At 37.2% G+C, this 21,947-nt stretch overlaps 1 protein-coding gene across 1 annotated transcript in view; it reads left to right on the top strand.

Annotated features, from left to right (window-relative positions):
* MAN1A1 (mannosidase alpha class 1A member 1) overlaps positions 1–21,947 on the top strand; it is a 184,790-nt gene that overhangs the window by 139,399 nt on the left and 23,444 nt on the right. Inside the window, exon 7 of the mRNA XM_055262761.2 lies at positions 21,664–21,787. Coding sequence (XP_055118736.2) covers positions 21,664–21,787 — 124 coding nt within the window. The remainder of the gene's footprint in view (positions 1–21,663; positions 21,788–21,947) is intronic.

The following is a 21,947-nucleotide window of genomic DNA, read 5'->3' as shown; positions in this document are numbered from 1 at the left end:
GGCTAATTTTTGTATTTTTAGTAGAGACAGGATTTCACCATGTTGGGCAGGCTGGTCTCGAGCTCCTGACCTTGTGATCTGTCCACCTCAGCCTCCCAGAGTGCTGGGATTACAGGCATGAGCCACTGCACCCAGCCCCAGATACAATTACTTTTAATGATATCTTCTAGGTTACTGTTTCTTCTGCCCATTTGTTTAGCACATTTTCTTTGAATTCTTTGAATGTATTTAAATAGTTGCTTTGGGCCAGGTGCGGTGGCTCACGCTTGTAATCCCAGCACTTTGGGAGGCCAAGGCGGGCGGATCACGAGGTCAGGAGATCGAGACCACGGTGAAACCCCGTCTCTACTAAAAAATACAAAAAAATTAGCTGGGCGTAGTGGCGGGCGCCTGTAGTCCCAGCTACTCAGAGAGGCTGAGGCAGGAGAATGGCGTGAACCCGGGAGGCGGAGCTTGCAGTGAGCCGAGATTGCGCCACTGTATTCCAGCCTGGGCGACAGAGCGGGACTCTGTATCAAAAAAAAAAAAAAAAAAAAAAAAAATAGTTGCTTTGAAGTCATTGCTAAATCCAGCATCTAGACCCACTCAAAGTCCATTTCTGTTCATCGTTGTTCTTCCTGAGCATGGGTCACGTTTTCCTGTGTCTTTGTATGTCTGGTAACTTTTGTTAAAAACTGGATATTTTCGATATGTTTAGTAGCTTTTGATATATTATGTTCTTCTGAGAATTATTTTGTTATTATTTACCTAGCCGTTAACTCTCTTGGATTCAAACCATAAACTGTGTCCCCTGCCATGTGCAACAGCTGTTATTTCTGCTCAGTTCTTTCCGTTTCCAGCTGTTGGTTTTTAACCTGGCACCCTGGGGATCTTCTCTGTACCTGTGCAATTTAGCATTCGGTCAAGGATTTTGGCAAATTTTGTAGACATTGCTAAGCTCTGTCTTCTGACACTTCAGTAAGGATTTCGCTTCCTGCATCCTGAATAGAGCATGTGTTCAGGAGTACTCACAGTATATAAAAGTAGCAAACATGAAATCTTGTCTAGTGCAATCTGTCTTTCAAAGGTAGCTATCCCTCTGGTTTCTCTCAGCTATTTTGGTGATCCCCAGTGTCTCCCTTATAGCATGTCTTATTTAGTGGTCATCCAGGGATTTCAGCAGAGATTATACCCAGAGTTTTGGTCCCAATCTTCTATGCCTTAGTTGTTTCCAGGATTCCACCCTGAACTTTCAGCTACCCTGCCAGCCTTTAATTCTGTCCTGTGCCATCTTAAAATACAACTGCAATTTTTTAAAATTAGATTTTTTTAAAAAGCCTTTAACTCAAATTCTTACTAATTGCTGTTGCTGTCTTTCAGTGGTTAATGCTGTTAGTTTGTGCCTGCTTTTGGTCACTTTCTAATGCCTTTAAATAGTTGAGTTTTATAATATATATATATTATATATAGTATATTATATATTATATATATTGTATATTATATAAAATATGTACATATATAATACATATATATTATATATAATATATACATATATAATACATATGTATACATATATAATATATATATATAATGCCCAGATTTTATAATTGCTATTACTGGAGTATTTGGTAACCAATTTTCTTCACCATTACTAGAGGCCAGAAGTCCCTCCATTTTTTAAATATCCTAAATAATTTTCTGTCATTAAACATTCTCTTACAGCCTGACCTTTAGTAGCTGCATAATATCAGATATCCTAAATAGGCCATAATTTTTAACCTGTTTCCTGTTTTTAGATATCCAAACTCTTTTCAGTTTTATAATGGTGTAACTAGTACTATAATGTAGAAACCATTTTTACTTGGGCATATAAGTTTTCTTGGGGATAAAATTATAATTTTTAGGGCAAATTTCTAGAAATGAATTCAGTTAGTAAGTATGAATATTAATACATTTGATACATTTTTCCAAACATCCCTGCAGAATAGTTGTGCCAGTTTTCAGTGCCACCTATGAAATGTAAGGTTACTTACTTTTTTTTAAGTCAGATAACTTTAAACATGAGATTTGGTGTTGTTTGGTTTCTGCTAAAAGAATTATTTGATTTGTTTTATAAGCAAAAAAATTATTCCTGATCGTTTTATAAACTGCATAGGCTATGCTTACATTAAGAAAATATCACTTGTAATATGGTTATATAACCAAAATAGTAGAATGAGTAGGACCTTTAGTTTATTTAGTTTAATTATTAGACTGTTATTTCAGTAAATAGAAAAACGTAGAAAATTTTTAAATTCCACTATAGGGAACTAATTTTGTTCACAAAATATTTTAGAATGAATAAATATTTTAGAATATTCATTCTGAAATATTATTTTCCTATTTCTTATTTCTTCCCTTCCCCCCTTTTTAAACCACTTTGAGATGTAATTCACATACCATACAATTCATCCACTTAAAGGGTACAATTCAGTAGTTTTGAGTATATTCACAGAGTTGTGCAACCATCAGCACAACAAATTTCCCTTCCCTTTTGAATAACAAAATGGGAGTACCAGATAGATCCCGGTGGCAAGGTCAGGAAGGAGAGAGATTATGGGGCAAGGAGAAGAGAGATTCTGCCACCAGAGAAGCTGTATTTTTCTCCTCCTCACTCCCAAACTCTGGCCAGGATTTCAGCTGTGATTATATAAATAACATTTTAAAGGCAATTTTGTGCATTTTTCAAACTGTAGAAAACTAGTCGTGGTGAAGAAGTTTCCCTGTGCTAATGTGAAAATGAAATCAAGATCATTTTGTGTTGTCGTTGTTTTGTAAAGATGAAAGGTGGACCGGGCATAGTGGCTCATGCCTGTAATCCCAGCACTTTGGGAGGCTTTGGCAGGAAGATCTCTTGAGCTCAGGAGTTTGAGACCAGCCTGGACAACATAGCAAGACCTTGTTTCTACAAAAACTTAAAAAATTAGCCAGCCATGGTGGCATATGCCTGTAGTCCCAGCTACCTGGGAGGCTGAGGCAGGAGGATCGCTTCAGCCCAAGAGGTCAAGGCTACAGTGAGCCATGACCACAACACTGCAGTCCAGCCTGGGCAACAGGACAAGATCCTGTCTCAAAAAAAAAAAAAAAAAAAAAAACTTTAAAAAAAAAAAAGATGAAAGATACTATAAAATGATAACAACAACCAAAATAAAAAACACTTCAGGGTGTTTATTAGCTAAAAAGTATTATATGTAATACATTTTATATTAGCCAAAAGTATAATATTTATCTTATGCTAACAGTACTGTAGCAAAAATGAACTCTGGAAAACATGGCTCTGCACATTTTGAAGTCAGTTGGGGAAGTTTGAATATGGACAACACTAGGTCATTTGAGGAAATTATTGTTCTTTGTAATGTTCTTTGTTGCCATATGGTGTTGTGGTCGTAAAGGAGGATTTCTCTACTTTTTGGAGATGCATAGTAAAATATTTAGTGAATTGATAACTGTGACTTCTTCAAAATAATTTCCCAAAAGTATATTAATATGGAAAAGGAATATTATGCTTACATATAGATAGGTGAAGCCACTACAACAAAATAATTATTAATATTTGTTAAATCTAAGTGGTGGGTATATGAGTAAATTTAAGTGTTTATTTCACTCTTGCTGTTACTTTTTTATGTATTTGACATTTTTCATTAAAAATAAAGTTTTGGAAAATAGGTCTCTGAGGCTGGGCGCAGTGGCTCACACCTGTAATACCAGCACTTTGCAAGGCCAAGGTGGGTAGATTACTTGAGGTCAGGAGTTTGAGACCAGCCTGGCCAACATGGTGAAACCCTGTCTCTACTAAAAATACAAAAATTACTTGTATTTTTTTGTATCGGGGAGGCTACAGCATGAGAATTGCTTGAATCCAGGAGGCGGAGGTTGCAGTGAGCCAAGATTGTGCCACTGCAGTCCGGCCTGGGTGACAGAAATGAGACTCTGTCTCGAAAAAAAAAAAAGAAAAGAAAATGGGTCTCTGAATATTCTAGACACAAAACAACAATATGATCTTAATGGTATGTTTAGTTTGCTAGTATTAGGTAACATGAGGAAGATATCTATTCATATTTGTCAGTGTATGCAAAAATTATCTTTAAAATGCGATTGAAGAAACAAGTAACAGTGGTTATCTGTGGAAAGGGAATAGGAAAAGTGTGGATGGGGCAGGAATTGGAAGTAAAATTTGTGATTACTTTTTTATGCTTTTTAATATTTTGAAACATTTTATTATCTAATAAAAATTACATATTGAAAGAGAAAGAGAATATTGTCATTAAAGATTGGAGCCCAAAAAAATAGAAAAATTTATTTTATGCTCAGAAATTTTTTCAGATAATGCTAAAGCACTGGGCTTGTAACTGTTGTTGACCTGCTGATAATATATTTAGAATTTGCTTCAGGGGTATTAAAAAATTGGACTTCTTTTTCTTTGTTACAACATATCAGCATTGTTTTTCTTTTATTGTCTTTTTATAACATGTTTTCACTGGGGACTTTTAAAGAAAAAAGTATATTATGAGTCAGTTTTGTACATATTGGTTTTTTTTAATGCCGTTTTGTTTCAAATAAATATAGATTGGTGATATCTCAATTTTCAGTGCTAATAAATTTCCTTTGCTCTCCTCGGCTCAGGAAATTGGCTAGTTTAACTGCTAACCTATATAGAAGTATTCATATGAAAAATGACATCCTGTAGTATCTGAAAAAAGCAGAGCACACATTGTTAAACTAGTCAGACCTGGTGTGGAAACCCACCCACCCCTGCCACTTAATAACTGGAGCAAGTCACTTAACCTTGTAGAGTCCCAGTTTCCTTTGCTAAACAGTAATATCCTACCACCTACGAGGTTATTGTGGTGATTAATTGAATTACATAAACAACTCTTACTTGTAGTGTCCTCATTTAAAGAAGGTGCCTGTTTATTTTTTTAATGTGGATTACCAATAAGAATGAAGGACTAGAAGTTTAACATTGGTTATATGCATTGCTTTATTTGTTTACAGGTCATTCTAAAGAGAAGGAGACTTAAACCATTTTACATATAAAAGGATACTACATGAAAGTAATGTTTAATTAAATTAAAATTTAATCAATGTATCTTTAAACTCACCAAGTAAAATAAATTCCTATGTTATCAAATGTTTACCTCTTGGAATTAGGCTTTAAATTTTCTATTGCATTTGTCCAGTGGGTTCACTGGTGATTGAATCAGCAACTCCAAATATCATGATGTCCTTTACAAACCTTATATATTGTCCATAGTGAAGTAGTTGTCATAATGAACAAGTTTTGGCAGAAGAAAGATTTCTGTGGTAGTCTTTTGAAAATCATTCTAAAATGAAGATTGTGGTAAAAGTCCTCTTATGAGGGGATAAAGAGAATAATTTTTACTGATTTCCTGTGCATGTGGATATTCAAAAGTGTATGGATTTTTTAAATGATGCTCGTATAAGAACTCATAGTTGATTACTTAGCCACCTGCAAGATATTCCTTTGAGGAAAAAAAAAATCACCAGACAAGATTTTCCTAGCTTTTCTTACTAAGTTGTATAATGTGTCATTGATGTCTGTGGCTGTCTCTGACTATTAGAAATATTTTTATTACCTTTTTCTAGAAGACTTATGACATGTAAGAGCTTTCTTAAAATGCTACATATTTGGTAGTTGTGTAGCAATTATATTGCTTTAAGAAAGTTGGCTGTTAACAGTAGCAATTTGTTACACTTTTAAATTTTGGGAATACCTTACATTGTTTCATTACTACTTGTGTTACAATTCTATCTCCAAGTGAACATTTGGTGATTTTTGTTTTTTTGAGTAGATGTCTAAAATTGAAGGGAAAAAAAATAAAAACAGATTTCTTTTGGTTAGCTAAATGTCAGTTGCCTAATCCAAAAAGATAAAAATGTTTTGCTGGACTAATCCCTATAGTTTCAAAGCATTTTCATGTGTATTATTCCGTTTGATCCCACTAAAACTCTATAAGGTGGGGTAGGCAAGTGTTACTTTGTTTTATAGATCAGGAAATTGCTGCCAAAGAGTTGAAGGGACATGCCCAGGATAACACCTGAAAATTCTCTAAGTGCATAAATGCTGCTTAATGATTATCTGACCCATTCCCTAATTTACCTTTAGTCTCTCTATTGTCAAAACTCCTCTGGATAAAATGTTCTCTATTGTTTAAATGCAATGATTTTCCCTTCTCTTTATGGAGAAATATTGATGAAAACACGAAATCTCTATAAAGAAAAAATAAATCAGTGAAATTTTGCAGTCAGATGGGAAAAGAGAAAGAAATGCTAAAGTGAAAATTAACTTCAGAATACAGTAAGTCCTCACTTAATGTCATCAGTAGGTTCTTTGAAACTGCAGCTTTAAGCAAAATGACATATAACCAAACCAGTTTTACCCTTGGCTAATTGTTATAAACAAGGGTTAAGTTTCTACGGCACATTCATGGTCACAAAAACATCACCAAACTTCTAAAGATCAAAGCACTTCTAATATTAAACATTGAAGTAAATGTGAGCTATACTTAACATTTAAGAAAGATTAATTAAAAGAAAACAGATAATTATTTACCCAGTTATTCCAGTTCAAGGTCTCTGGTTGCCAGAGCCTACCTTGGCAGCTCAGGGTGCCAGGTGTGAACCAGCCCTGGCCAGGACGCCATCCCAGTGCAGGGTGCATTCATACATACATTCATTCATTCATTCATTCAGACTAGGACCATGTAGACATGCCAGTTCACCTAACATGCCAGCTTTGAGATGTGGGAGAAAAGCTGGAGTACTCAAAACCCATGCAGACATGAGACAACATGCAAACTCTGTACAGACAGTGGCCCCAGCCCGGAATCAAGTATTTTTTTTTTTTATCGATGTTATAAGTAAAGGACATTGAATGAAAAGACCTTATTTGAGGATCTTCAGTGGTTTAATATTCGATAGTGATAATTAGCTAAGATATTGAACAGGTGAGCCTAATACAATGTGTTATCTGATGTGAAAAACAAAAATATTTATAGTTTAAAGCAGTAAACTTTACGTACTGTATATACTGTTATAACTTTCTCTCCTGAACCTAATTAGGAAAAAATAAGTTATTGTACAGATTTTCAGGGTCTTTTAAACATAATCTTAGGTGAGAGGAGAAGGCTTTCTAAACAGGGTACAGAACCCAGAACACATATGGGGAAAAATTGAAAATTTTTATCAAATAAAAATTAATATAACCCAAAACATGACTAAAATCAAAAGACAACAAATCGGGAAAAAAAATTGCAAAACATAGGATGGATAAAAGGCAAATTTTCTTAATGTATAAAAAGCTCTTTCTAAAACCATTAGGATGACTACTGGTGGCTAATGTGGCATGATTGTAGAATTTTTAAAAATTAGGAGATGTCTACCTGTTTGTCAATAGAGGATTGGTTAAATGAAATGTGATTCTCCACTTATGGAATGTAACTATGCAGCTGTTAAAAATTATCCTAGGAAAGTGTCTATGATGAGCTACTACTAATTGAAACAGGCATGTTGCTAAGTAATGTATACAATGTAATCCTATTTATTAGAAAAACAAATTCCCTTTCTAGATATCCATATATGTGTGTGCATGTGGATGGATAACATTGGTGAACTAGGATTGGCAGGTTGGAGGCGCAGGAGGAATTGCAATGGGGTAGGGATACAGTGTTAGATTTTTCTCTATCATCTTTACATTGTTTCACTCATTACAATGAGTATGCATTACTTGTGTAATTTTTTTAAATTATAAAGCATAATAGAAGTGAAAGAGGGCGTGACACTCAATATGTAAATGAGACATTCATAAACAGGTGTGCTTCTCAGAAAAAGAATTCCATTTGCTGCCGAGCACAGTGGCTCACGCCTTTGGGAGGCCGAGGCAGGCAGATCACGATGTCAGGAGATCGAGACCATCCTGGCCAACACGGTGAAACCCTGTTTCTACTAAAATACAAAAAATTAGCCAGGCGTGCCTGTAGTCTCAGCTACTCAGGAGGCTGAGGCAGGGGAATTGCTTGAACCTGGGAGGGGGAGATTGCAGTGAGCTGAAATTGGGCCACTGCACTCCAGCCTGGCGACAGAGCAATACTCCATTTAAAAAAAAAAAAAAAAAAAAAATTCAATTTGCCATTCAACACTGGAAGCTTATCATTAAATAAATGCAAGTTAAAGCAGCATTAAGGTGTTATTTTTAACCTAAAAGATTGACCAAGTTTTAAAAGTTTGATAAATGCCCAGTTAGTGAGCAACTATACCATTCTCATGCCCATTAAGAGGGAATGTTGGCCGGGTGCTGTGGCTCACGCCTGTAATCCCAGCACTTTGGGAGGCCAAGGTGGGTGGATCACAAGGTCAGGAGATCCAGACCATCCTGGCTAACATGGTGAAACCCCGTCTCTACTAAAAAATACAAAACATTAGCCGGGCGTGGTGGCGGGCGCCTGTAGTCCCAGCTACTCAGGAGGCTGAGGCAGGAGAATGACGTGAACCCAGGAGGCGGAGCTTGCAGTGAGCCGAGATCACACCACTGCACTCCAGCCTGGGCAACAGAGCGAGACTCCGTCTCAAAAAAAAAAAAACAAAGAAAAAGGGAATGTGTATTAGGACATACTCTTTGGAAGGCAATTGGGTAATGTTTATTAAATTTTAAATACATACTGTATGACTTGGAATTAGACTTGTAGGATTTTATCCTGGAGACCTATCAATGCATGTGCAACATTGTTTATCGTAGCAAAACTTGAAGCAAAAGAAAAATGTTGAATAAGTAACTACCGTACATCCACAGAATACTGTGCAGCTGTAATGAGGTAGAGCACCAGGATGCTTTCTGTTTTCAGCAAACACAGTATACAACAACATGTATGGTATACTTCCATTTGTTTTTGTTGTTGTTGTTAGGGTTTTTTTTATTATTATTTTGTCTCTTCATTACATGACCGTGCACTAGGAAATTTTGGAAGAGATTTCATTACATCGTTGACATTTACTCTGAGAATGACAGTGGGATCTGGAGTATGTGGCAGATTCGTTTCTATTACATAATCTTTTGTTTCTTTTCAATTTTTCACCATATGTATGTTATTTTTATACTTTTTAATGATTTCAGGAAAGCCATTGCAGAAAAAATGTTCCTCAAATTAAACAAATTGATCTTTATAAATAACTAAAAAAGGAAAATTAAAATGCTTGAATTTGGCTTTTTCCTTGTAATTGTGGGTGATAGTTATTATAGCAAACTCTGAAAAGAGAACGCATGCTTGTCTTTACCACACCTGCTCCTACTTCACTCTTCCCCGTCTTAAATGCTGTCAGTACTTGCCCAGCTGCTAGAGCTAGCAAGCTAGAAGTCATCTTTGATCCTGTCTTCCCTCATCCCCAAATCCAATTCTTCCTGACAACTCTTACCTCCCGAACATCGCTCCAGTTCCTCCACGTCAGTCCGTCTCTACTATCAGCACCCAGACCAGGCCACCAACCATCTGCCTCTTGCCTATACAATCATTTGCTTGCTTGCCTCCACTTTTCCTTTTATGTAACCTGTTCTTCCCACAGTATCCAGAGTGAGCTTTAGAAATGTGAATCAGACTTTATCATCCCCTGTTTAAAAGCCTGGAGTGCTTTTCCACTGCACTTAGAATAAAGCAAAACTCTTGATCTGGCCTAATGGCCCTGTGTAATCTGCCCCTGTATCAGCTCACCAGAGGCCCTGGCACCGGAGTCCCCTCACTGACTGTCAGCTACATCAGCCAAGCTTCTGTTTTCACACTTTGCAGACTCATGCCTAACTTAGGACACTTGTAAGAGCCACTCCCAGGTCTTCACTGGCAGGTTCATTCGATCGTTTGTGGTCTCAGCTTGAAGATCTCTGCTTCTACATGTTCTTCACAACAAGTCAGTCTAAAGAAGCTTCTTATCAGACTCCACCACATCAACCTGTTTTATTTTCTATTTTGCATTTCACATTACAAGACAGTTTTACCATTTTTCACATTGGCATTCCACTGTTAACTGAAATAAGTAATCTTAAGTTCTAAGAATATCTGTTTTCCCCCGTGGGATCCAAGAAAACATTTTCATTTTGAGTAAAGAGAAAAATAGCCCAAAAAGTATTGTTATTATACTTAAATTGACATTCAAGGAAAAGGAAGGAACTCATCCCAACTGTAAGATACATTTTGTGCCAAGTGTAGACCCAATCTATAAACTATGGAATCTTCCCACTGGCTCATTGCTTTATTTCTCAACAGTTCATTTCACACCAGATCTATCTGGAAAAGTCTGGTATTAGTCTAGTATAAACAGTCTGAAGTTCAGCCTCTCTCCTGCTGTTTCAGATTCATCTATCTCATAGGGACTCTTCTTACCACATTACCAATCTCTACCCCTAATGATTCCCTAGAAGTGAGAGTTTTGGGCCTAATTATTACATAAACTTTTCTGTATCGTTTGCCGTTTACCTCATACTATTGCTTGATGCCATGTAAAGCCCAGATTCCATTAGCAGAACATAAAGAAGAAAGGTTTTTATTTTCTTTCTTCCTTTTCCTTAAAGATAAAATGAGAATGATTAGTATCTCTAATTTCTGTTTTGTTTTTTTTTTCTTTTTATACTTTTAGGGTACATGTGCGTAACGTGCAGGTTAGTTACATATGTATACATGTGCCATGTTGGTGTGCTGCACCCATTAACTCGTCATTTAACATTAAGTATATCTCCTAATGCTATCCTTCCCCCCTACCCCCACCCCACAACAGGCCCCGGTGTGTGATGTTCCCCTTCCCATGTCCATGTGTTCTCATTGTTCAATTCCCACCTATGAGTGTAGTATCTCTAATTTCAAAATGCTATTCTGAGATTTTTATTTTAGCATTTTATAATGCTTTCTAAAAAATACAGTTTCCAAAAGTTAACAGTTTTCTTGTAGCATTCATTTATCTGAGTATTTCCTTAAAGGCAAAATAATGACGGTTATTTGTTTCAAAATACTATAGTGGGCCAAGTGTGGTAGTTCATGCCTGTAATCTCAGCACTGTGGGAGGCCAAGGCAGGCAGATCTCTTGAGCTCACAAGTTCGAGACCAGCCTGGGTAACATGGCGAAATCCCATCTATACCAAAAATACAAAAAATTAGCCAGCCATGGTGGTGTGCGCCTCAGGAGGCTGAGGTGGGAAGAGTGCTTGAGCCCAGGAAGAAGAGGCTGCAGTGAGCTGAGATCATGCCACTGCACTCCAACTTGGGTGACAGAGTGAGACCCTGTCTAAAAAAACAAAACAAAAATACAAAATACTATAGTGATGTTTTTACTTTTTGCATTTTACAAACAATTTAAAAACTTCTTTTATAAACTGCAGTTATTTCTGTCAACACTGATGTACTTTGAATATTTCTTCTAGAAAATATGTAGTTTTACTATCAGCCAGTTACTTTGTTCTTTGAAACATTTTTTAATGTTAGTATCATTATTAGGAGGCTACCAGAAGTTCAGAACATGAAAAATAGCCCCATTTTGATTATTCTTACTTTATAAAAGTTTTTAGGGCTGGGCGCGGTGGCTCACACCTGGAATCTCAGCACTTTGGGAGGCTGAGGCGGGCAGATCACGAGGTCAGGAGTTCGAGACCAGCCTGGCCAAGATGGTGAAACCCCATCTCTACTGAAAATACAAAAATTAAGCCAAGTGTTGTGGTGCACGCCTGTAATCACAGCTACTCAGGAGGCTGAGAAAGGAGAATTGCTTGAACCCAAGAGGCGGAGGTTGCAGTGAGCCAAGATCGTGCCACTGCACTCCAGCCTGGCTGACAGAGCAAGAATCCATCTAAAAAAAAAAAATGTTTTTAGGAGTTTCATTACATTTGCAATATATTTATCCAATAATATAATCTTAATCACTGAAAATGTATAAACATGTAAATTAAATGCAAACATAAATTGAAAGTATCAACACATGAAAATATTTTAACTTGAGTAATAAACCTTGTTTGTTTTCTATTTCATAGAAAATATAATGGATTACTGTGATATGTTAGAAATGGATTTGTCGCTGCCTTATTATAAATGCAGCAGTTATAAAATGGCATCTATTACTAACTATCTTTTTGAGGGAGTGGTGGTGGTAATAAAAGAAACAATTGTTTTTCTGCCTTTAGATCTGCATGAGAAGTTGAAACACAGAAGATATCGCAAGGCAGCAAAGAGCTGATTATATGCAGATTGTCCTTTAACGCTGACTATGTTTTATATAAAGGTGTTTCTAAGGACCAAAACAGGGTACACATTGACTTCGTTGTAGTAGTTTATGTTCTGTTGAAAAGATTATCTATCTTTATTGCTGAGTTTTCCTCACTTTTTTATTCTTTATTGTCCTTTTTATTCTTTTGTCTTTTTCTTTTATCTTTATGTTTTTAAAATTTTAGATGCCAAAGTGTTTCATAACACAGCATCCAACAACCTCCAAACCATAAGCTGTAGGCAGAAAGAAGGAAAATGAGAATGAAGTAGTTTGGTAGCTTTATTCTTCAGCATCTGTTTGACAGTAATCTCTGAATCTGTTTGTTTTTATCACAAGCTATGCTCACATTTTTATTTGTGCATTACTTCTTTCATAAAATAACCAAAAGTAAGAAAAGCTACCATTTTAAATTATAAGATGGTTTAATTAACTGTCTGGTTTCTTTTGGTTGGGTAGATGCATTTAATTTGAAGAGAAATATCTAAACTTACCTCATGCAGCTTAAAAATTACACCCTAATTATTGATCCTGATTACCTAGACATCATCTGTTTTCCTAAACTCCCTTCATATTAATTCATCATTTGGGAATTTGAATACCATTTTCTCCCTGTGGGTTTCTTAATAGCATCCATTTTACTGATCCTGCCTTAAAACAGTTGATTACCCACTCTGAAGTGTAGTGATAATTAATGTATTAGGCATCAAGGAATGAATCCGTTCCACTTAATCCTAAGTAGTTTAATATCCGGAAAAGACCTACAGTAAGGATCTGCTGAAATGGGTAATAAGATATCAGTGTGTTTCATATACCAGTCAGATGAAATTCAGTTTATTTTATAGAAGTTTAATTAGACCCTCTTGATCTTGGCTAAGTAATGCCCAGAAGAGGAACATAAATGGTTTTCCAAAAACTGTTTTTCCTCTACTCAGCTGTCAGAACAAAATTTAATTGAGTTGCAGTTGAGACCCCAATCCTCCAACATTTCAGGGTAGAACATCTTGGTCATCAGAAATAACCTGAGCATATTTCCTAGGGTGTTTGGTGTTTGGATGGCACAGTAACGGGCATAGAGTAAGCACTCAGTAAATTATGCCTGACTGACTGGCTCAGTCTTAAGTTGCTGAGTTTGGCAAAATGCATCCCCGAAGTGCTACTTTTTAACCTGTTGAACAGAATCACTTAATATTGGCCTTTATGCCTCAGAATTTCTGCCAAAAACTACCATTACTTTTGGTATAATTGATAGTGAACTGTTCTTTCCAATAGTAATTGCTCTGGTGCTTCAGCTGGGCCCTGAGACTAATGGTGCCAGACTTGTAGCTTTCATAGGCCAGGTAAAAATTTTCCTAATTATTGAGAGACTGGCCTTAGGTTACCAATGTTTTTATTTCATTTAAAAAGTATACCAAAAAAAACCTACTATTGGCTGGGCACAGTGGCTCACACCTGTAATCCCAGCACTTTGGGAGGCCGAGGCAAGCAGATCACGAGGTCAGGAGATTGAGACCATCCTGGCTAACACGGTGAAACCCCGTATCTGCTAAAAATACAAAAAATTAGCTAGGCGTGGTGGCGGGCACCTGTAATCCCAGCTACTCAGGAGACTGAGGCAGGAGAATTGCTTGAACCCAGGAGGTGGAGGTTGCAGTGAGCCGAGATCGCGCCACTGCACTCCAGCTTGGGCGACAGAGCGAGACTCCATCTCAAAAAAAAAAAAAAAAAAAAAAACCCTACTATTATTTCATTAAAAAAAAAAGATAAGTTTAACATCACAAAAATAGGAAGGACAGAGATTCAGAATAAGAGACAATCATTTAAATTGAATAAAATTTAAGCCTTCATAAGAAGTTACCACCCTGTCATTGTTTTCCTCATTTCACCTTTTCTTGACTCTTAGAAGTCACTTCAGACCATTGCAAATTTGTGATAGTAAATCATGGGATCAGCCTGGAAGAGGAAGTTTTCCTTAAATTGGCTGTAAGAGGGGCATGTATGTGGTGACACTAAATATGGGATTAGATTATCTAGATGTAAGTTTGGGGTGGGAGCCAATGACACAACCTCTTCGCTTTTGCTTTTCGGTTTTATTAAATTAAGCATATATTGAGCACTGCTGTTTCTTGGTACTGCTATAGACTTTGGGATAAAACATGTGCGTGATGCACGGATCTCTGTTGCTGATGATCTTAGAAACTAGGAGAAGCGAGTAATACTGGCCACACTGGCTACAGTAAGAGACCATAGGACAGAATTTGGAGAGTTACTAAAAGCCGGAAGTCTGTACTGACTTCATGTGTCTTAAGCCATAGATGATCCATAGAATGAAAGAGATGAACAAACATAGCCAAATTTCACTATGGTGTTAGTGTCTTAAGTACTGTCTTGAAATGAAAATATGTATTTAACTCTTACAATGATGGGACAGTTGTATCTAAAATCAAAGTAAGGGGAAATTTTAAGAGATGTTTGGCAAACTAATTTCATATATTATTATTTCCGAAGATGGAATATACTATGCTTCTATTCCATCTTGAAGCTTATTAGAAAAATATCTTGATATAAACGATTGTGTGTAGATTTCCCCTCCCCAGTTTTAAAAGGACTCAATATGATGATTTACAACAGGTGGATGTGCAATATTCCAAGGGCTATAGAGGCTACCATATGAGGTGGGATATCATTGGCCCACACTGTAAAGAGAAATAGCTCTGTAAGTAGTGGATGTTTATGTCTCTAATACACATTCCCAAGTCCTTCCTCATTATCAGTTTAGATAATTAAACTAACATCTTCCAGCTGGAATCTTTGTAGACATTTTTGTCTGAAAATAAGTTAGCTTTAAAAAGAAACAATTCATAAACATGACAGGAATGGGAAAAAAAAGAAACTAGACACACCACTGAATGGTTTATAGTGGCAAAAATATAAAAATAAATTAGCTTTGGCCAGGCGCGGTGGCTCACGCTTGTAATCCCAGCACTTTGGGAGGCCAAGGCGGTTGGATCACGAGGTCAGGAGATCGAGACCACGGTGAAACCCCGTCTCTACTAAAAATACAAAAAAATTAAACGGGCGTGGTGGCAGGCACCTGTAGTCCCAGCTACTCAGAGAGGCTGAGGCAGGAGAATGGCGTGAACCCGGGAGGCGGAGCTTGCAGTGAGCCGAGATTGCGCCACTGCACTCCAGCCTGGGCGACAGAGCAAGACTCTGTCTCAAAAAATAAATAAATAAATAAAATAAATAAATAAGCTTCAGTGTCCAGTGCTGCAGTGAGTTTAAATAAATCGGAATATATCCTTGGAAAATTTTTTTAAATAATGTATCTATTAGTCAGATAGCATGCACTCAACCGCAATAATGATGTACATTGATTGGCATGGAAAATGTGAAAAATGCAGTGTATATTTAAAGCAACATGTAGGACTGATTTTTTTTTAAGTGGTGTATATGCATGCCCATCTAAATACACCAAATTGCTTTTTCATCAGTTCTGCTTGCTTTTTTGGTGGTGTTCTCTGAAGCTATTTTTAGAATATCCCAACTTGCCCAGTAACTGGACAGAAACTGCACTCGACTTATCTGCAATTTGTTGATAGAAGTTAGCAAGGAGATCTTACCCAAAAGATAGATGGGAGCGAGAAATATGGCATCTTTGAACCTCTCAGGAGCAGGTTATTTGTGGAATCAGAGTGCCTCTCGCCATCTTTGTCTTCATAACCCCCGTCTTCCTGCACAGCCCAAGATAGTCAGATGTAAGAACAGCAATACTGAGAGTCAGAGTAAGCTAAATTGTTACATCTTCAGTTTCAGCTCTGTCTAAAACAACTACCTGTGATGAGATGGAGCAAGTTATGACTAATTTTAAACATTATCTTGGCCCTTAGTTAAAAAGTTGTGTGGCGATTTACCCTGCTGCTGTTTGAAAGCAGGAAGCTGGGGTTTATGGGTTAATTCAGTAAATAGCTGCCCTCTGTTAGCCACATTTCCCCAGAGGGATAGTTATTGGGAAGTAGTCTTCCACAGTCAGAGTTTCTGCAAGCTGCAATAGAATCGTGGCTAGTCTTATAATGCCAGTCCCCTGGAATTGTTATTCCAGCTCTTAGTGAGGTCTTAAGAGTGTAAACTTGAAAGATCGGCACTGTGCAAACCTTTTCAGGAAGGACGCATTTGTAAGTGAAGCCGAAATTGCTTTATCTAAAAATCAATTCACTTTGAGAATACAGCTAAATGACACAATCGTTGATGAAATTTCTGATTATTCTTTCCCAATCTGTGCTAAAATCCAAAAGGAATAATGTTGGATTATCTGCTCTTTTGAATTAAATATCCCTGTTTGCCATTCTATTTGCATACATGACAGGCTTTGCAATAATTGTATGGGATGTGAGGGAGACTTTTTCTTCCAAAAATTGGTAACTGTATAACCCCAAGGAGTCAGCTATATTCTGGACTATGAACTTGAATGAAGTTTGTTTACGGCTCAGAAATTACTCAAACCAGAATTCTCAAGAAAATTAATTTTGGTTCATTTCCCATTTTGCATAAAATAGCAAGCCATGAGGAAGAATAAATCGAAAGTCATAGCTAATCAAGACTTTATAACTATTTAATGCTTTGTTTATATATTCATCTGGCAATTGTTAGAGTTGCTTCAGTTCTATAAATTATCTGGTACATTTGATGATAATAGGTAGCCAAATATATGTGTTAATGATCCAAATTGTATTGGGACAGTCACTGTAACTTATACCTTTTTTTTTTTTTTTTTTTGAGACAGGGTCTTACTCTATCACTCTGGCTAGAGTACAGTGGCAATCAGCTCACTGCAACCTCCGCCTCCCAGGCTCAAGTGATCCTCCTGCCTCCACTTCCCAAGTAGCTAGGACTACAGGTGCACGCCACCATGCCCAGCTAATTTTTGTATTTTTTGTAGAGATGGGGTCTTACCATGTTGCCCAGGCTGGTCACGAACTCCTGGACCCAAGTGGGCTGGCTGCCTCAGCTTCCCAAAGTGCTGAGATTACCAGAATGATGCATGACACACAGCAACCTGTCCCTTGAGTTCCCTTAAGATTATTTTGAAAGAATACACCATCAATCCAGAACAATCCTCTAACTAGCTGAATCATTACAGGCTCTAGGAAAAGAGTTAGCATCTCTCCCACAGGATTCAGATATGAATAGATTAGCACCATTAGTACTGCGGTTCCTTCCTCTGGCCCTATTAACCATTCCCAGGAGACAGGAGGAAAAGCACATAAAGCCCATTGCTATCAGAGCTCTGAGGTCTGTAAATAATTATGCCTTCTTGTTTTTGAGTAAAGTAGGATGAAGTATATTACCAGTTAATAAACTACATTCAAATTATAGCTTCCAAAGCAACAAAAGCATTCCACACTTTCAAAAGATCATAGTGACTCAATTCCTTTAAAGAGATATTTCTAATTATAGTTGCCAAAATCTATTATTTTAGTCGTGATATATTTCTTTTTAAATATTTATTACCTTTATAGAATATGGAAAATTTAAAAATTGAAACATATACATTAAGTAATACTCCAATTTAAAATGGAAGAAGTAGGAATTGGAAGAAACAGAAATAAATAATTAGAGTGATGTAGAAGTTGGAAGTTCTGCTGCAGAATCCTTTGAACCAAACACTTGGCAGCTCCCCAGACCACATTTATTGCCTTTTTGTGTATATATTTCCACTGGCCGACTTGTCGTCTTGGCTTAAAATGTAGTCGTTGTAACAAGATTGGTAATATTTAAATATCTTTTCCTTTCATGCCTGTCTTATGGAACTAATGGTTTCTGAACACAAACTATTATTTTTTATCTTTAAAATATTTTTCCAAATATTATTAGTTTTTGTAAAATAGGCCAGATAAAGAACACCATAGCTGTCTTTAAAATACTGTCATAATGGAACTGAAGTTAGAGACATTTTAAATCTCCCACTGCCATAGATAAAATTCGTTTTTGGCCCAGCCTCACCTTTGGTAACCAGGAATGCCCAAGACACTGTGACCCCTCCACCAGACCAAGGGAGCTGAACTCTCTCTGGCCTCATTTCCCTTTGTCACCAACCGCCCCCCCCCCACTTTAGTGTCAAATGCCCATGTCCATACGTCATTTTAAACATTAAATCCTTACAAACACATAGATTCCTCGGTAGATTTATAGAATTTAAAAGACAACGACTTTAGAAATCATTCAATTCATCTCCCTCAATCTGTGAGTGACCAAAGCTTACATACTTGCTATGCAAGACAGGAGGCAGCCATTTCTGTGAGACACACACACATGTCAGCTGTGGTGGCCTGTGGTAGATAGGTGTGTGCCCCATGTCCTCATCTAATGTCTATAGTTGTGCCATCTCTAATTTCTTGAACCCCTTCCCTGACTTATAAAGAGCCAGTACAACTGTTGATCTCATAAGTAATCTTACTGAAATACATTAATTCTGCAGACTGAATGAATGGTAACCAAAGATGTCCTTTCATATGAACATACTTTATATTCTAAATCCAGTTTTCTTTCTATTAGCATAACATTTCCTCTGCTAGTGATTTTAATGTTCTTGCTTCCGTGGTTGGGGGTTGGGGGGGTGGTGACAGAAAAGAGTACCATTTTCCTTCTGATAGGAATGTGTACAAAGAGGGAGGAAGGATAAATTTAACCCTTTTTAAATTAAATGTTAAGAAATGTTTCTAAACATATTGAATGCTTTTCCAGTATATCTCTGGTTTTCTCTTGATTCACCACATTAATGGCAGAGAACAAATACATGGATACAAAGTAATTTGAGGTTTTGTTTAGTACATCTATATTGCTTAACTTTCTCATCTGAGTGTGCTACCACATGCTCTAATCCCCAAACTTAACCAGTCCCTGAAGATCTGGAAGGCGGGATGGGCTTCCTCAACACTGTTCTCTTTCTTTTCCAGGATAAAGTCATCATCTCCTCTTACCCTGATATTGCCTTATGTCGCAGCTTTGTTTTTAACATTTCTCCAGACCACAGAAATTTGTAGTTTTGCTAAATAGGCTTATTGACGTTGGTCAGTGATGGAGTGATTAGAATAAAACATTGATATGTCATGACAACTAGTTAATGACCAATTACCATGTGCATTTGCCATATGTTAGTAAACTTTGAAAGTAGCTATTCGTCCTATTTGGATGATTGGAAATTCTTTTTTATAAGCCAACTATGAAAGTAAAACCTGACTCACATTCCTAGAGCCTAATAAATTTAAGGCATTTTGTAAAATAAATGAATATATTATTTTCAGATCTCTGTGTCTTATTTCTCTTTACTTTTTCTTTTTTTTTTTATTTTTTATTATTATACTTTAGGTTTTAGGGTACATGTGCACAATGTGCAGGTTTGTTACATATGTATCCATGTGCCATGTTGTTTTGCTGCACCCATTAACTCGTCATTTAGCGTTAGGTATATCTCCTAATGCTGTCCCTCCCCCCTCCCCCCACCCACAACAGTCCCCCAAGTGTGATGTTCCCCTTCCTGTGTCCATGAGTTCTCATTGTTCAATTCCCACCTATGAGTGAGAACATGCAGTTTTGGTTTTTTGTCCTTGCGATAGTTTACTGAGAATGATGTTTTCCAGTTTCATCCATGTCCCTACAAAGGACATTAACTCATCATTTTTTATGGCTGCATAGTATTCCATGGTGTATATGTGCCACATTCTCTTTACTTTTTCTTAGATGTACAGTATATCAGTGTTTTGGAGGAAACTCTAGGTTTTGCTGTAGAAGGGAGCAGGAAGTGAGAGTGAGGCGAGCCCAGGACTGCAAGCGCCAGTCATCCTCATGGTTTCTCTCTTCCTCAGCATTCCTCAGCAGCCTGGCAGCAGACACCAGGACAGGACTGAAAGGGCTTACCCAGAGCTGTGACTGATATATGGCAAAAAACAAAGTGAGGGTGGACACCAAGAGCAGCATTTTGATGGGGTCTACCTTAGAAAGAGAGGAAAGTGAGAATTCCACAAGCCGTTAAGACCTGGCTCCAGCCTATCCTTCCAGCCTTCTCTCCCACCAACCTCCCTTCCCTCCATTCTGCAGTGTAAGAGCTGCCTCTGGTTCCTGGCCAGCCCCACTGCTCGTGTGTTCTCCCTTGCCCAGATTCTCATCATTTTTTCCTCACCAACTCATACTCACCCTTCAAGAATCAACTCAGGAGTCTCTTCCTTGAAGAAGTCTTCTGTGATCCATCCCCACCATGCTGGATTGTGTGTCCCAGCTTTAGATGCTCAGAGAACTCTTCACACATTTATCTCAGCATTCATCATATGTGATTAGAACTATTTATGCTTAGTTCTTGTTCTGTCATTGCACTATTAGGTCTTTGAGAAAAAGTGATGGGTTATCATAACCATGCTTGTAACCCAATGCCATGTATAGTCCTAGCAAATAATAGGCATGCACTAAATGTGCATCTAAACTAAAAGTGTGGGATTTTAGCTGTCAGAAAGGGAATTCATTAGGAGAATAACGGACTTTATTCTTTTGAATTACCACATCTTTCTTGAAGTGTTAAGTGGCCCTCCAGAAATAAACTGTACCCAAGAGTACTGCCATGTCTCAGGAGTCACTTTATGTGTATTTGTATGTACGTATGTTTGTAACTTTTTTAAAAGGCCTAGTTTTTTAAAAAAAAGCATTTCTCCAAGAAAGGCCATGAAGCAGTAATTTCTGAAGCTCATGGCTTTGACCTTTCCAGATTTTTATAACATAATTTTGTTGAGATTCTTGATCATAGGTTATATAGAGTACAGAACGAGTTAGCACCTTAGGTAATATGCTTAGAAAAAGATAAAATAGTGTGAAGATACATGTAAGAAAGAAAGTCTGGTAAATGCAGGAAGATTTGGAGAGGGATGAAGTGAGTCTATAATTAATGAATCTTTGAAATTTATCTTCTATCCAAATAAAATTTTGTATAGAACGTGAATGTCCAAAATTCCTTGGACTCTCAGGCTGAAATTAAAATGTTGAAGAGCTTTATGTGGCATTTGGGCATGGTGGGAGTGTTTTGGTCAGATTTTCTTTTGTATTCTACGTGGAATGGTGATACATCTATATAGCACCTGTACTTCCCAAAAGATTTGCCTGTTCACCAACAGCAAGTACTCAGCAGCTTTTTTCTAAATTAAGTCAACAGTAATTTTCAATTTGGAGATAGGAGTCAAACCCTAAAACTGGTAGCCAAAGAAGACAGTGCTTGGTTTTATAATATCTAGAGTGGACTATTAGCTAGGATGCCTTTTTTTAAAAGCTGTCTATTTCATGTCTACTATTTAGATAGTGAAAAATGGAGTTAGTCTGACCCGTAACTCTTCGATGTCATCTCTTCTTTAGTGGTATTGGAAGGAACTGGCCCTGGGCCTCTGGAGGCAGCAGTATTCTGGCAGAATTTGGAACCCTGCATTTGGAGTTTATGCACTTGAGCCACTTATCAGGAAACCCCATCTTTGCTGAAAAGGTGAGATTCTTCCATGTGCCTTGGCCTGCAAAGCAACACTAATGAGAAACAGTATCCTCTCTGAGAAGGTTTAGGAATTTTTGATGTGGAAATAATAACCAAATTTGTTATAGCTCTTTCTGAAGTTTTGCAACATGCAGCATTTCATTTAGCCAAACTG

The sequence above is a fragment of the Symphalangus syndactylus genome, chromosome 2 (assembly GCF_028878055.3).
Source record: "Symphalangus syndactylus isolate Jambi chromosome 2, NHGRI_mSymSyn1-v2.1_pri, whole genome shotgun sequence".
NCBI lineage: Eukaryota > Metazoa > Chordata > Mammalia > Primates > Hylobatidae > Symphalangus > Symphalangus syndactylus.
This window is presented reverse-complemented; position numbering and strand designations above follow the sequence as displayed.